At 28.6% G+C, this 14,595-nt stretch overlaps 3 protein-coding genes and 1 long non-coding RNA gene across 5 annotated transcripts in view; 2 read left to right on the top strand and 2 right to left on the bottom strand.

Moving 5' to 3' along the window:
* The window catches only part of LOC145190754 (aspartate--tRNA ligase, cytoplasmic-like), a 36,784-nt gene extending 28,445 nt beyond the window's left edge, over positions 1–8,339 (bottom strand). The window contains exon 1 of the mRNA XM_090091531.1: positions 8,309–8,339. Within this exon, the coding sequence (XP_089947657.1) occupies positions 8,309–8,330 (22 nt within the window). The 5' untranslated portion in view covers positions 8,331–8,339. The remainder of the gene's footprint in view (positions 1–8,308) is intronic.
* On the top strand, positions 2–2,101 carry LOC149886875 (uncharacterized). The gene has a single exon (XM_090091529.1). It carries the CDS (start codon positions 2–4, stop codon positions 1,940–1,942), a length of 1,941 nt encoding a protein of 646 aa, XP_089947655.1. The 3' UTR covers positions 1,943–2,101.
* Positions 2,609–4,251, bottom strand: LOC149886874 (uncharacterized). The gene has a single exon (XM_090091535.1). The coding sequence runs from the start codon at positions 4,210–4,212 to the stop codon at positions 2,734–2,736; it is 1,479 nt and encodes a 492-aa protein (XP_089947661.1). The 5' UTR covers positions 4,213–4,251; the 3' UTR covers positions 2,609–2,733.
* Positions 4,895–6,732, top strand: LOC149886873 (uncharacterized). Of its 2 annotated transcripts, XR_016453700.1 has the most exons (3): positions 4,895–5,127; positions 5,614–5,849; positions 6,574–6,732. It is a non-coding gene; the product is annotated as an uncharacterized LOC149886873 (long non-coding RNA). The 2 variants fall into 2 exon arrangements; XR_016453699.1 differs by having other exon boundaries at positions 5,614–6,732.
* Positions 8,340–14,595: the final 6,256 nt, after the last annotated feature.

Below are 14,595 nucleotides of genomic sequence, written 5' to 3'. Positions count from 1 at the left end.
AATGTCGTATAAAATGTATGAAGACTTTCCTAATTTGAGTTCAAAACAACTCATAGATTATTTGTCTGTTCGTGGTTTGAAAACATCAGGAAAAAAAGTTGAACTTGTTGCAAGAGCTTTTGCTGCTATGGAACTTATTATTGAAATTATATGTTCTACTGAGGATCAGTGTAAAAGAGTTCAACTCGATTACGAATATTTACTACAAAAGTATGGAATTCCAGATCCTAATGGAGTTGAAGTAGAAAAGCGTGTTGACAATCTTACCAAATGGCCTGTTGTAACAATGGGAAACATTTTTGCTTTCATTCTCAAAAAAAAAGAATTTAACACAGATTATATTGGTAAATATAAAGATCAGAAGGCCTTTTCGTACTTTGACAGTGGTTTTGTTGGTCCCATTTTTATCTATGAACACTTTATAAAAACAGAAGAAAAAGTTATTTTTTTATACTGTACAGTGACAGCATCACAAGCTCTCCATGAATCTAAAACTTTATGGATAGTTATAAATCAAGGTGATGAAAAAGGAAGTGATATTTTAAATGGGTGGTGTTCATGTATGGCAGGATCATATGAAACCTGTGATCATATAATTGCATGTTTATATAAAATTGAATATGCAAATGCAAAGGGCTGGTGCAATCCTGCATGTACTGAAACACCATGTCAATGGAACCATGGAACCTACAAAGAAGTGGACCCTAAAAGAATTTCAGATTTAGTTATTTGTAAAAAACATGGAACTAAATCATCTTTAGGTATTGATTGCGAAGAAAATAGGATGAAAAATTTGAATAACTTTGATCCTCGAGTTGTAACGCACAGGTCAATATCTGTTGATCATGTATCAAATTTTATAAGAAGTATACAATTAGTAAATGAAGAAGCTGTCTTATTTAAATCCATTGAATCACTTAGTACAACAAATGAAGAGCATTACAAGTATGCTATTGTGAAAAACATTGCATTTAATATTATAAAAGATTATTCGCAAGCTTCTGAAACAGAATTAGTTCAAATATTTATAGAAAAACTAAATATGTCTTTAAAGACCATTAAAAATATTGAAAAAGCTACTAGAGGACAAACTGATATTTTATTGTGGTTTGAAATAAGGAATGGAAGATTAACCGCCTCCAAACATCATGATATTTATACTAAAATAAATACTATTTTAAAAACACAAGTGACAATAAAACCTAAAACTACACCTCTTGTTTCTAAAGTAATTTTCAATGATAGTGAATCTAGTATTGCTATGAAATGGGGTACCCAACATGAAGATACTGCGTTTAAAAGTTTTTATGCTCAAGAAATATCAAAACATCAGGATTTTAGAGCAGAAAAATGTGGAATTTTTCTTTCAAAATTTAAAGGCTATTTAGCTGCATCACCTGATGGCATTGTATTTTGTAAATGTCATAGTAAAAGTATTTTAGAAATCAAGTGTCCATATAGTCTTCGTGATAAAAAAATATCAGAATCAGAATGTGATTTCTTAACAGTTAACAATGGTGTAATTACTTTAAAAGAAAATCATAAATATTACACACAAGTTAATTCACAAATGGCAATAACAGAAATTAAAGAATGTTTTTTTGTTGTATGGACTACCAAGGAAACTTTTGTTCAAAAAGTTAAATTCAATAAAGATTATTGGAATAAAGTTTCTACAAATCTTGATATATTTTATAAAACCTATGTTTGTCCAGCTCTTTTAAACTTTAAACCTTTAATATTTTGTTGCAAGCGTGATAATGTTTTGCTAGAAAAGTATGAAATTGACACAAACAAGGAATTGTATTTAAAAGGTATCCATTGTAATCTTTGTGAAGGTTGGTTCCATATTAAATGTGAAGGTATAACTGATATTGAAAATGAAAACAATACTGAATGGATATGCTCATACTGTCTTGTTTCCTTACCAGATATGCAATAAAAAAGTTTAATCATCAGAAAATATGCAATTTCTTAAAAAAGTTTTAGAACAATTTGTAACATATAGTATTTATGGTTTTCAACCACAAATAACTAGTTGTTGTTTTTTTTTGCTGTAGTGTGTTATAAAATACAGAATAAACTTTGTTTATATCACAAATCTTTTTATTAAAAATTTGTTTTTTTGTTTTACTCGTTCCTAAAACATTTTTAGGAACAAGTTGTTCAACAACTTGTTCAACAAGTAACATTTAAAATTTTTAAATTTCTTATTTTCAACATTTAAAATTTTAAAATCGAATTTAAAAAACTGAACAGATTTAAAATATGAAAAATTATGAAAACATTTAAAATATTCCATTTCCAAATTTCCAACATTTAAAATTTAAAAATCCAATTTGAAAAACATAACAGATAATATGAGTTTTATAACTGGTTAAATTAAATTTAAAATTATTTAGTTAAATAATTTGCATATTGTAATAATGAGTTATAATAATAATAATAATAGTAATAATAAATTAGTTATAATAATAATGTTTTTCTAATGCCTTTTAACAAAAATTTTATAATGTATAAATTTATAAAAGATTGGAAAAAGAAATTCCTCAAATTTTCTTGGTGCCTTTTTAAGTAAAGATTCATAAGTAAAACCCTCTGGTATATAGTTTTTATGGAAAAATATTTTTCTTTAATAAACTAGGTTACATGAAAAAAGTATAAGATACAAAAAAACCCCACAAAAATCCAAAAAATCTCAAAAACTTATAAATAAGCTAAAAAAAGTTATTATTATTTAACTAATGGCTTTTTCAAATTTACTAAACTAGCAATAACAACAACTATTTCATTAAAAACAGGTAAAAGAAGAATTGATTGCTGCCTTTTTAAAATATGAAATTCTTTTATACGCTTTATTGCTTGTTCAACATAAATCCTTACATTGGCAATATTTGATGTATTTCTGACATCTTTGGCTGTCATCTGGTTGCCCTTATCTGCACTTGGTGGTATGCATAATGTACATTGCTTCATAGCCAAATCTGTTTTTATTTTGAACCCTCTGTCAGCCATTACCTGATCTTTTGGTTGGAGCATGTCTAGAAAACCAGAGTCACGTACAATAAACACATCAGAGGCACGTCCCCCATAAACTGGAGATATCCATGATACAGCACCATTTGGTGTTATTGCAACTAAAAACTTTACAGTGCAATGATGTTTATAACTACTATATAAACAAGCTTGAACACTAAGGCTACTTGGAGTTTCCATAAATACCTCAGTGCAATCTATTATAGTACGAACATTAGGAAAAAGCTTTATAAAACATTTTGGCAAAGTTGCTTTAATTTGCATTGAAGATGGCCATATAATCAGAACACTCAGTTCTTTTGACATAAGTTTTATCCAAGTTAAAAAGATTTGGGATACTTTTCCAGGAGATACTTGAAAGCAAAAACTTAAATCTTCTACCATTAGGCCAAGGCGAATTTTCATGAGAACTAAAAGCAACTCTAGAGATAATTTTCTTTTGGGTCCAGTTTTATGCAATTCAACTAAACTTGGATCAACATCATAATCAGGAGACAATAATATTGCCTCTGTTAATTCAACAGAACTTGACCTTTTTCTTAATTTCAAACTTTTGTTGCTGCCATCCCAATACTTCATAACAGAAGCTTTATGTTTGAGATAATTAAAGACACTTTTGAAAACTTCAGTACTCACCAAACCTGTAAAAAACTGCACATCATTTTCACGTGTCAACTGGCAGAACATCATTGGGACAGACAATAGAAATTCACTAAATGTTGCTGTTTCCTTTTCATCTGCAACCTGTAAATTCAACTCAGAATCGCCACAGTCAACACTAGAACTGCAACAACCATCTGTCAAATTCAAATTAGTTTCTTTCATAACTAAAACTTTTTTAGAATTAATAATTGAGTTTCGTGGAAATGGTACTTTTCTTTTTTTTGGTGTTATTATGGTGTTAGTAGAGACTTTTAAAAACAAAGTTGGATCAGGATTATCTTTTGTAGGTTTTCCGTCAAGGAAGTGATTTGAACAAACAAAAAAGTTTTTAGGGATAACAAAATCTTTTATACCAGTGCTAACATGATGTATCCATGCATTTCTTTTGTCTTTACATGTTGGTAACTTGTGCATTATTAAATTTCCTTCAACATTGCTATGTTTTATTATTTTGTCAGGGTATCTTTTGTCATTATTACAGACACCAACTACACATCTGCTATGACTTGGCATTATATTACATACTAGGTATTACTTACTAAATGTTTTTATTCTAAAAAAAGGCAATAAAAGTATATTAACTAGTTTCAAACTTATAACTAATTTTTAAATGTTATAAGTTTGAAACTAGTTAATATACTTTTAAAATACTTTTAATACATTAAAAATGAGATGACAATTCACTGTAATAAAATATATGTACTAAAGTGAATTGTTGATTTAAAGTTTTTATACGTTATAGTCTGTACCATTTAAAATACTAAAAGTGTAACTTTACTGTTCAATGTAAAATATATGTATAATTAAATAAAAAAATGCATAAACTTATGGCGCTACTGCAGTTTCTCCCCCCCTCCCCCTTTTTTTTTTATGATTGATTATGATAGAGAATTTTATGCTGATTCAGAAAAATATAAAAACATAGGCCTGAAAATCAACGGAAAGTGCTCTAATTCGAAGTCAAAGTTGTAAAAAATCCCACTAAAAACCCTAATATTCGCCTTTTTTTTTTAAAACGCTTTCATTTTTAACGAAAACTTATTACCGTTACATTGCGCAATAAACAGACCCGGGGGTCACTACTATAAAACTAATTCCGATCGGAATTCACGACCATTTCATCTGAAACCCGGGGTCACTACTATAAAACTCATTCCGATCGGAACTAAAAAAATCGTAAACCCGATGAATTTCATCGGATTCGACAAAATTGGCGTAAACCCGATAATCCCTAATTGCCTCTACTATAAACTTTTTTTTTCGTATCGTAAAAACTTTCCGACGAAAATATTAGCGGATTCATGAAAACCAAAAAGATATTATCTAGTTAATCCATTGTTTTTTTCCATTTTGTTCTGTTTATATTATAGATAGTTGTGCAAACTTTCAACTAAATACTACAAGAAAAACAAATTTCAAAAAAGAAATGTAAGTAAACCCAATATCCTTATCTTAAATATACATTATACTTACTTTCAATTATAAATCTTTCTGTGCAACTACCACAGTCCTACGTTCATATGTTTTAGGAGTTTTAAGACGTTCTTTATCAATTTACAAGGCCAGCTAATCAATGTTTTATTAAACGATTAAAACCATTAAATAGTTATAAGTAATTTTTTCACTGTAATTTTCCTATGTTATAGACATACCACAAAGGCAATAATTATATGTCATAGAACTTCCAATAAAAAAATTTTTCTTTCTAAGGCATAACAAAGACAGACACACAGCCACAATTAAACAGTAATTTTAAAGTAGTGAAATTATTATGTCATGTTAAATAATTTTCATCACATTACATCAAAGTTGTTCTTTATTGTTATTGTTGCCTGTTTATGTTGACCCTATACATAATACTATTCTCACACATAGTTCATTATATTTAATGTGCTTTAATGTTTTTTATCCAAGGGGACAGAAAAAAGACGCCTACATAGCTCGAGTGTCATTGAGTTTGTCACAAAAATTTGACAGACTGGATTAAACAATTTAAAGATGTTTTAATGAGAAGATTTGGTGAAAAGTCACAGATGGATCAAAAACACCAAAGGTTACCAATCTTGAAAAAAACCTGGGCATCTGAGGTTATCTATTCTAAAGCAGTTGGAAATGGACTCCTCATTCCAAACATCTACTACCTAAGACATGTAATAATTTCTTACATTTCCAAAAGTATTCTAAACCTAGTTTAAAATTAGATTACCAAGTTTTATTCACATTAGATGTTAGTTTGGTTTGTTAGAAGCAGGATCTATTTTGACCAGAAAAAATGTATTGGTCCTAAATGCAACTTATTATAAGCCCTAAAAAGGAAGCCTTCGCCACTTCTACTACACTATAAATAACAATAAATACCTTTAAAAAGCATAAAAAAATATCCTAAAAGTTGTTCTAGCAAACTAAAATTGAACAATTCAATTCCATTTATTTAAATTTTTTTAGGAGAAATTAAAGTAATAATCAAGCTTGCTCTGACCAATCGAACAAATTTATTTGTTGTCTCATGAAAAGTTTAGTTCTCTTTTTAATCATTTAGTGTAAGTTTTGTAGGAGAGAGAAAGTCAGTGGTTATCATATCCTTGATAATCTTACTTTATAAAAAGTATTGCTTTAGTATCACCTGTCTATGTTGACCCCTAGATGCCATTTACACATTTTGTAAGTTGGAAAATTTGTGTCATTTTTACTAAAATAAAAATTGCCAGGCATCAGTTTTAGTTACCTGACAATATTTTAATATAGTAAAAGTGACCTATTGTGTATATGGTTCCTAGATGGTGCAAAATACTGCAACAATGCAATATCATAGTATAGGATGTAATCAATGTTGTAAAATCTTACAAACTTAAAATGTATTATTTAACTATGTAGGACTTCTGGGACAACATCAAACAAGTGACTACAAAGAAGGTGACAGATTCTAACAAAAGTAGTATGGGGAGTCAAAAGCTAATACCACTGGATGAGATTGTTTTTGACATTAGACTCAAATAGTTCTATAGAATATAGTACAACTATTCTAGAATTAAATTCTGAGTTTTTATATTCAAATTCAGTGTGTTCTACTGCAATATTAAGAAATCTAGATAAAAGTATTTGTAATTGGCAAAGCAGTTTCTTTCATTATTAGTGACACTAACCTTAATAGTCTCTATTTTTGCAAATAATATTTAATGATTAACTTGGTATTTGATATTTGTGGAGAAATTCATATGAAAATAGAGTTTGGTCTGAAAAAAGTAAGAAATTTATTCGTGCCCAAATTCATATTTTTAATTTCTTACCCACTGTTGATTATCTGTTGTCGAGGTAGACAGTGAAAAATGAAATGTGGAACTTATTATTCTAATTTTGTCAATGAGAAATGTTAGAGATTGAGTTTGATTTTTGTTTTTGTTTTCAAAACAAGAAACTGTTGAAAAAAAAAAAAAAGCTAGCTCAAATTATCGGATTTACGATTTCCGCTACACAGAGATCGCGTAAACTTTAATTGGGTTTTTACGCTGAAATTAGCGGAAATTCCGAAAAAATATGTTTATAGTAACAATCCGCTCATTTCAGCGGGTTTCAGATGAAATGGTCGTGAATTCCGATCGGAATGAGTTTTATATCCTGGTTTCCATCAGCCTTTACGTTACTGTTTTAAAGTATTATAACGAAATTGTTATAACGAAATGAAATTAATGGAAGATTTCAAATAAAGGTTGAACGTAGAATTTGAGAATGCAGACAAACTGATGAATAATTATCATTGTATCGTACGCTGGTTTTTTTATTTAAAAAAAATGGTTTAAAGGTTACTATTTCTAAATTTTACATGTGATAAAACAACAATGAACTAAGTTTCAAAAGTTCTTCTTTTAGGAAAAAAAAACTGTTGATTTCTTTTTTAAAAATTATTACAAAAGTACATTACTTGCAATATAGTTTATTCTCTAATAAATCAAAAAACGGCTATTTTCATTGCCACAAAAACTTGCGCAAGATAAACATTACTTTAACAACTTTTTTAACGTAAAAACTATTAATGTATTGCTTTTGTCAGCAAAAAGATCATTAACTTATTATTTTCAAAATGGCGAATATTAGGGTTTTTAGTGGGATTTTTTACAACTTTGACTTCGAATTAGAGCACTTTCCATTGATTTTCAGGCCTATGTTTTTATATTTTTCTGAATCAGCATAAAATTCTTTATCATATTCAATTATAAAAAAAAAGGGGGGGGGGGGTGAGAAACTGCAGTAGCGCCTAAACTTATTTTATAATATAAAATTTAAAACCAAAATAAAAGGGATAATACATTTTTTCTTTAAGTTTTAAATTGTGAAGATATAATTTCAGTTATAAGTTCCATAGCAGCAAAAGCTCTTGTAGCAAGTTTAATTTTTTTTCCTAATAATTTTAAACCAAAAATAGACTAATTATCTATGAGTTATTTTGAACTTAAATTAAGAAAATTTTCATACTTTTTATGTGACATTTCGCATAAAAACGGAAAGTTCAAAGTTCAACTTGCACCCCCAACAAGATGGCTACGCTAACTCCGAAATCGTCTATTGAAATAAAGCATAGACTAGGATTTACGAAGCGAATGCTGTTATTTACTCATATGAAGTATCATTTTCATTGAATCATGAAAAGCGAAGGCTGTCAGTATAATATTTATGAAAACTAGCAAATATCAAACCGTAATACGGGTTATGGTCGGTCTGTTACTTAATTTATAGTGGCTGTTTTCCACAATTTAAAGTTGCGAAACCTTAACTATTACCCAATTAGACGATAATTCGTCTGACTTTTTTTTCCCGTGAACTTTGGGAAGTCAGACGAGAAAACTTTGGTTTTTTAAAAAAATGAATAATGGCGAAATATAATTACGTTTCGCAGGTTTAAGGACGGGGGTAATAAACGTTTTAAAAATCAACTATTTTCAACCAATTATCAACCATTTCGCCAAATATAAATATACGTCGAATATATTTTGTAAACTCGTATTTTTTACTTTTAAATTAATGTTGTTTCACAGCCTGTTCGTTGGCAAACAAAACAATCTATGCCATTGCTGAGAGCTATTGAAGCTTCTTTTTGGTAATCCTTTAAAGACTTAATAAAAAATAAATTACAAACTATTTTAAAAGCATACTCTAAATTATCCTTTTCGTTTGTCATATTGCTTCTGAAAAGCACTGACAATTTAATTAACTAAAATTTTTGGCGTAACCTTTAATTAACCCCCCGAAACTTTACGATATTTCATTAAGATCAAAGAAAAGCCGCAGGAACATATTTGTTCCGGTCAATAATATATAAATACATAGATGTCTAACTCCGTAAAAATACCGTTAGGACATATGAAGCTTTTTTTTGTGGCGGAAGCCATATTGAATACTGGCAAAACATCGTAAATTAGCGATGAAGCCCTGCATTAGTTTTACAAGAAATTATAAACATTAAATAATAGGTCTGACCTGTTTAGATTTATTTATTAAAAATGGCACAATATAATCTTGTTAGTATAGTTAATGTTGCGCTTTTGTAGAAGAAGTTGATTATAATTACTTAATCTGGATGTTATTTTTATAATAGTAAACTTAAAGTAGTTGATGTTACTTTAAAGTTATAGTTATAAAAATAAGTTAATTACCTTGGAAAGAAGCTATTATTTATGATATGCTTTGAAAAAACTGGACATAGCCTGGATTAAGGAGGTATTTAGTAAATACTCTATTACCAGTATACAATAAATTAACTATTAACAACAGTATTCACATACTATTATATATATTATATCATATATAATATATATATATATATATATATATATATATATATATATATATATATATATATATATATATATATATATATATATATATACATACACACACACATACAAATATATTTATATATATACACAGAACCTGGTTTTGGAGATATTTAAAAAAAAATTATTATATGTTAAAATATAAAATTTTAACATATAATAAATTTTTTTTCATAAAAATAGAATATATTAGAAAACGAAACTATTTGCAGTATCTCCAAAACAATTTTACTCCCTTTTTAAATTTAACAAATATTTATATGCCTTTAAATAAAATTATTTTATTAAACTGCTGACATAAGCCAATTTTATTTTTATGGAGAATATCGTTAGTATACTGTTTTCCATAACGAAATAGACGAATTGAGAGATATTTATTAATTATCTTTTTCAAAAGTTGAGAGGAGTGCATATCTTCAGTTAAAATCTCGTGATCTAAATCATGCTCATTTAGTTCCGGAAACAACTTTTCACATGCAAGCTCTTGATTAATTTTATAAACCATTAAGGATTTCAAGTTTTTTCGTGAAGAAGTGGTTAACACTGTTGAATTCAGGCCTATAATAAAAACTCTGAAAATTTGCTCACATTTTTCAATAATTTTAATGACACTAAGAGATGGTATATTTAATCCACCAAGATTTTTTAAATTTATAAAAGATAACCACGATGATTTGTAAAATACTGTGTAGTCATGATCACAAACAAAATTATCTGGTTTGTTAAGTGCTTCAGCACATATGCAACAAGTTATTTTCTTTTTAAGATTTCTAACAATGTAACCAGCTATATAACCAAGTATTGCTTCTTTGTATATTGATGTCAAAATCTCTTCTAGGCTATTTGATAAATTTTCAATTATATTTTTATCTTCATCTTTTAATTCTGTTTCTATGATTGGAGATCTGGTTTTACTCCATTTCAATGAAAATATTGAACCAGCTGAATTTTTTTCAAAAGTGAGACAATTTGCATGCTTTGAACCATTCAGAAAGTTTCTTAAAAGAATTTTTTTGATGCTCGCCTTTAATTGAATAATATTTGGATTATTATTAAAACCATTTTTTCCTCTAATACAAGCAAACAGCAATTCCAGGTGATCTTGAGACATTTTGTAGGTCAACACATATTTGAATGAATTTTCTGATCTTGATAGTAAATTATTAGACAAATCTCGGATGCTTGTTGCAGAGACAATGAAACCAACAACAAAGGTTTTTCTTCTATGATTAAGAATTTTAGTTCCATATTTATCAGTTAGGTTAGCGAGATATTTAACTGACTTTTCAATAACATTAAACCAATGGATTTTGTCATTAAGAAATAAAGGTTTTTTTAAATCTTTGCCAAATGGACTTCTTGAATTAAGTAAATCAAAAAGTTGATTAATTGTTTTTATAAAATCTAATTTTCCTTGAGCATCATGAAAAGAGGGATGGCCAGATAGCATTAGAAATTCAATAGCATCTGCTATTGAATTACTAAGTGTTTGGGCAGCTATTTTTACATTCATTTTCTGTCTATGAAAATTATTATGGCTGTTGCCTAACTTATTGGCAAACTTTAATCCAATGTCCTCTTGCAAATTTTGCAGAACTGTGATGTGCTCCCACTTTACAAATCTTTTTTGACTATCAATAAATAAACCAAGATCACATAATGCATTTCGTGCAAGTTTTAGCATATGGCAAGGATCAGGAATAAAATAAATAACTTTATCATAAGATTCAATATTGAAATGAGTTTTCATATTTTCAACTTTATCAAACGAACAACCAAGACTTTTCATTGCACTAAAATTAGAAAAAACACCATCACAAGTTATGCTGTGAACATCTATACCATGTTGAATACACAAATTAATTGCTTAAGTTAGAAGACAAACCAAGTTTGTTGTTGAAATCTTTTCACATAGAACATAACCGATAGGACATTTCCAATGACCTCTAAGTCCAACAAGCATAAAGACAAGAGCCTCAGTAGCTATAATATTTGGATCAAAAGCAGATATATTGTTTCCATAATCTGAAAAGCCTTCATAGTTACCATTACTTGGATTATAAACAAGACCTGATTTAATATGCATAGAATCAAAGATTAATGCACAATCTTTATATGTTTTATCTTCTAATCCTTTTTGTTGTATGTAAGAAAAAACATCTTTAAAAAACCCAGGTGAACAATCAATAGATGAAGACCAATTTGATAAAGAACTTATACAAGGCAAAGCAAACAATGATCTGACAAAATTATAGGCACGAGGTGAATAGAAATGAAGTGTCAAAGCAAATTTCTTCACTTCTTCTGAATATCTGTGACCTCTAGGATCATTGCATTTATTCACTAGTTCAGATTTAAATAAATCACAAACAAGACCAGAAAAACTATTATCAAGAAATTGAGCTGTATCAGCAGATATAAGCTTATCATTCTCAAGTTTTTTAATAATTTCAGCCATTGTATTGATTTTCAATTCTTTTCTTCTTAATTTTTGCTTAAGAGTCTTAATTTTTCTTTTAAGCTTTACTTTAGATGGAAAGTCAACTTTATTATTTAGATTATCAATAGTAAAATCAACGCTAGTTAAAATATGATTTTGAGAAGAAGATGGCAACGAAACAGATATCTTTTTTTGTATGTCTTGGTTACATTCCTGGAAACATGTTTTCTTTTGATTGGCATTTTACAATGCATTTTCGCCGGGAAATCAAATATAGATGGTACAACATTAGCCTTTAAACGAGGTTTATTCGCATTTTCATAATTGTAATCTTCTTTATGAAAGTGAACACTACATATATAACTATATTTCGTTGGAACAAATGAAGCACGTTTTGTTGCCACAACCCATTTTTGACAGAGCTCGCTATTTTTTAAAGGGAATTTATGAAAAGATATCGCAACATCTTTAGTAAATCGGTTGACACAACCATAAGCAGAGCAAGATATAACCATTTCTTTAGTAAAAAAGGTAAAATGAGATGTTTTTTAAAAATATTATGAAATCTTTTTTGCGTTTTTTGCCAGTATTCAATATGGCTTCCAATAAACAAATTTGCCTCACAACCGCGGCTCGAGTTAGATATCTATGTAATATGTATCATTGGTTCCGGTATAGCAGTCTAAAGTTAATCCCGTCAATAAATACTCCCGGAGTATTTATTTCCTAGGAAATATGTACTCCGGGAGTATTTTTATCCTAGGAAATAATTACTCACGGGAGTAATTATTTCCTGGGATAAAAATACTCCCCCAGGATATAAGTACTCCCCTAAAGTTGAATTTTGAAATATATAAATATAACACTGAATTTGAGGTGGCGCGTCGCATCTCTCTGATGCGTACTGATTAAATAATTTTAAGCGTAACAACATTGGTTAAAAAACAGATGGTTTTTACAGTATTTTTACATTGAAAAGAGGTTGCATCTTTTATTATTTTACTTCCTTTAAAGTTTTCAAAAATATTATAAAAATACCGTGGCACCTCCAAATTTTATCAAGAGGATATTTTTTCTTTCTACTTGTACCGTTTTTTTTGGTAATCGGCTTTAATCGGCATTTTATTGGGTTTCCCATGGTTAATTTTTTATTTTTATTTTAAACAGTTATATCTTGTAGTATTTAGAATCCTTATGATTCCTTGGGATTATCATGAGAAAATCCCTTATTAAAAATTTCTTCCTAATTTTTCTTTTCTAAAAAAATGCTAATACTGGAACCCAGCACTTGGCCTGCGGTTTTGGTACAAAAAAATAATTAATAGATAAAAGTAATTATTTACAGTTTATAAAGTTTTACAGTTGTAATTATTGTGTTTGAATACAATATATATAAACAAAAAAAATTCTTTTGAGGAAAAGGTAAAAGATGCTGAGACTTTAAACATGATAACAAGTGTCCCCGCATTTTCAATACATCAAAGTTCGTTTCCATAGGTGATTTACCTGCTAATAATTCGGCTGCAAAGGCAACAGCAAACAATCCACAATTAAAATCATCTGTTTGTTTTTGTACAGGCAGAAAAGTTATAAGTAAGTCTTCATTACTATTAACATTGTTTTTATATAAAGACTGAACACATTTCAAAGAAACAGGATTCAGTGAATCATAAAGACTATCACAAATATTGACTCTTCCATTAGAACAAAATGTAAGAAACCAATGGCATGAACCATTATGCATAAGTTGAATATGTTCAGTATTGACTGGCTGGTATGGATTATTTGAACATTTTTGAGAATTTAGTACAGATTGGAATTCTGCATTTGGTCCTAGCTGTTTACAAATAAGCATTTGGGCAGCATCCATGATGTTGTCATTTAGCCACGAATTATGAGACAACAAAATCTGTTTATCTTCATTTTTAAGATGATAAAGATTTGGAAAATTTAACCATAGTTTTTGAGGTTTTAAAGCCTTTTTTGAGTCAACTGAATTGATTATTTGATGTGATTTCCAAAATGTTTGTTCAACTGTAAACCATGAATGTTTTTCTGCACAAATGATAATCCATGCAGATTTCCATTTTTCATTATTGACAATATTGTTCAAGCAAGCTGCAACTCCACTAAAAGATCCAAATATTTTTAATAACTGTTGAATACTTACTTTTATTCTATTGTTCCGTTGCATTAAACTTGAGAGTTCGTGATCTTGAAATTTAAGGAAAATACGCGGAAGAAGAAACTTTTTTTTTTGTTGCAAAATGTTTTTAAATCTCTTACAGGTATGATACAACGATTGATATGTTTCCGTAACAATAATGGATGTTTTCACTGCACTAATCAATATCATTTCAACAACTTCGTCAGGTAACATGCACCATAAACTTGTAACTTTTTCTTCAGTTTCAACACAAGAACTCAACATATCATTATATAATGACTTTTTATTTTTATCAATGTATGGCTTAAGTAAAGTAACGTATTTTTTCTTTAGAGTAGTATTTTTTTGGTTAACCAAAGTGCACAAGTTGTTTTTAGAAATTGAATGTACTGTATATGGACCAAGCCATTTAAATGAAAATTTTCCTCCTTTTCTATCTATCCTTTTTTGATTTTTTAAAA

This window comes from Hydra viridissima, unplaced genomic scaffold, assembly GCF_058129835.1.
Source record: "Hydra viridissima isolate aposymbiotic clone 2 unplaced genomic scaffold, HvirCarnegie_v1 scaffold_6, whole genome shotgun sequence".
In the NCBI taxonomy this organism is placed as follows: Eukaryota; Metazoa; Cnidaria; class Hydrozoa; order Anthoathecata; family Hydridae; genus Hydra; species Hydra viridissima.
The sequence above is the reverse complement of the archived record's forward strand: the minus strand, read 5'-3'. Positions and strand labels throughout refer to the sequence as shown.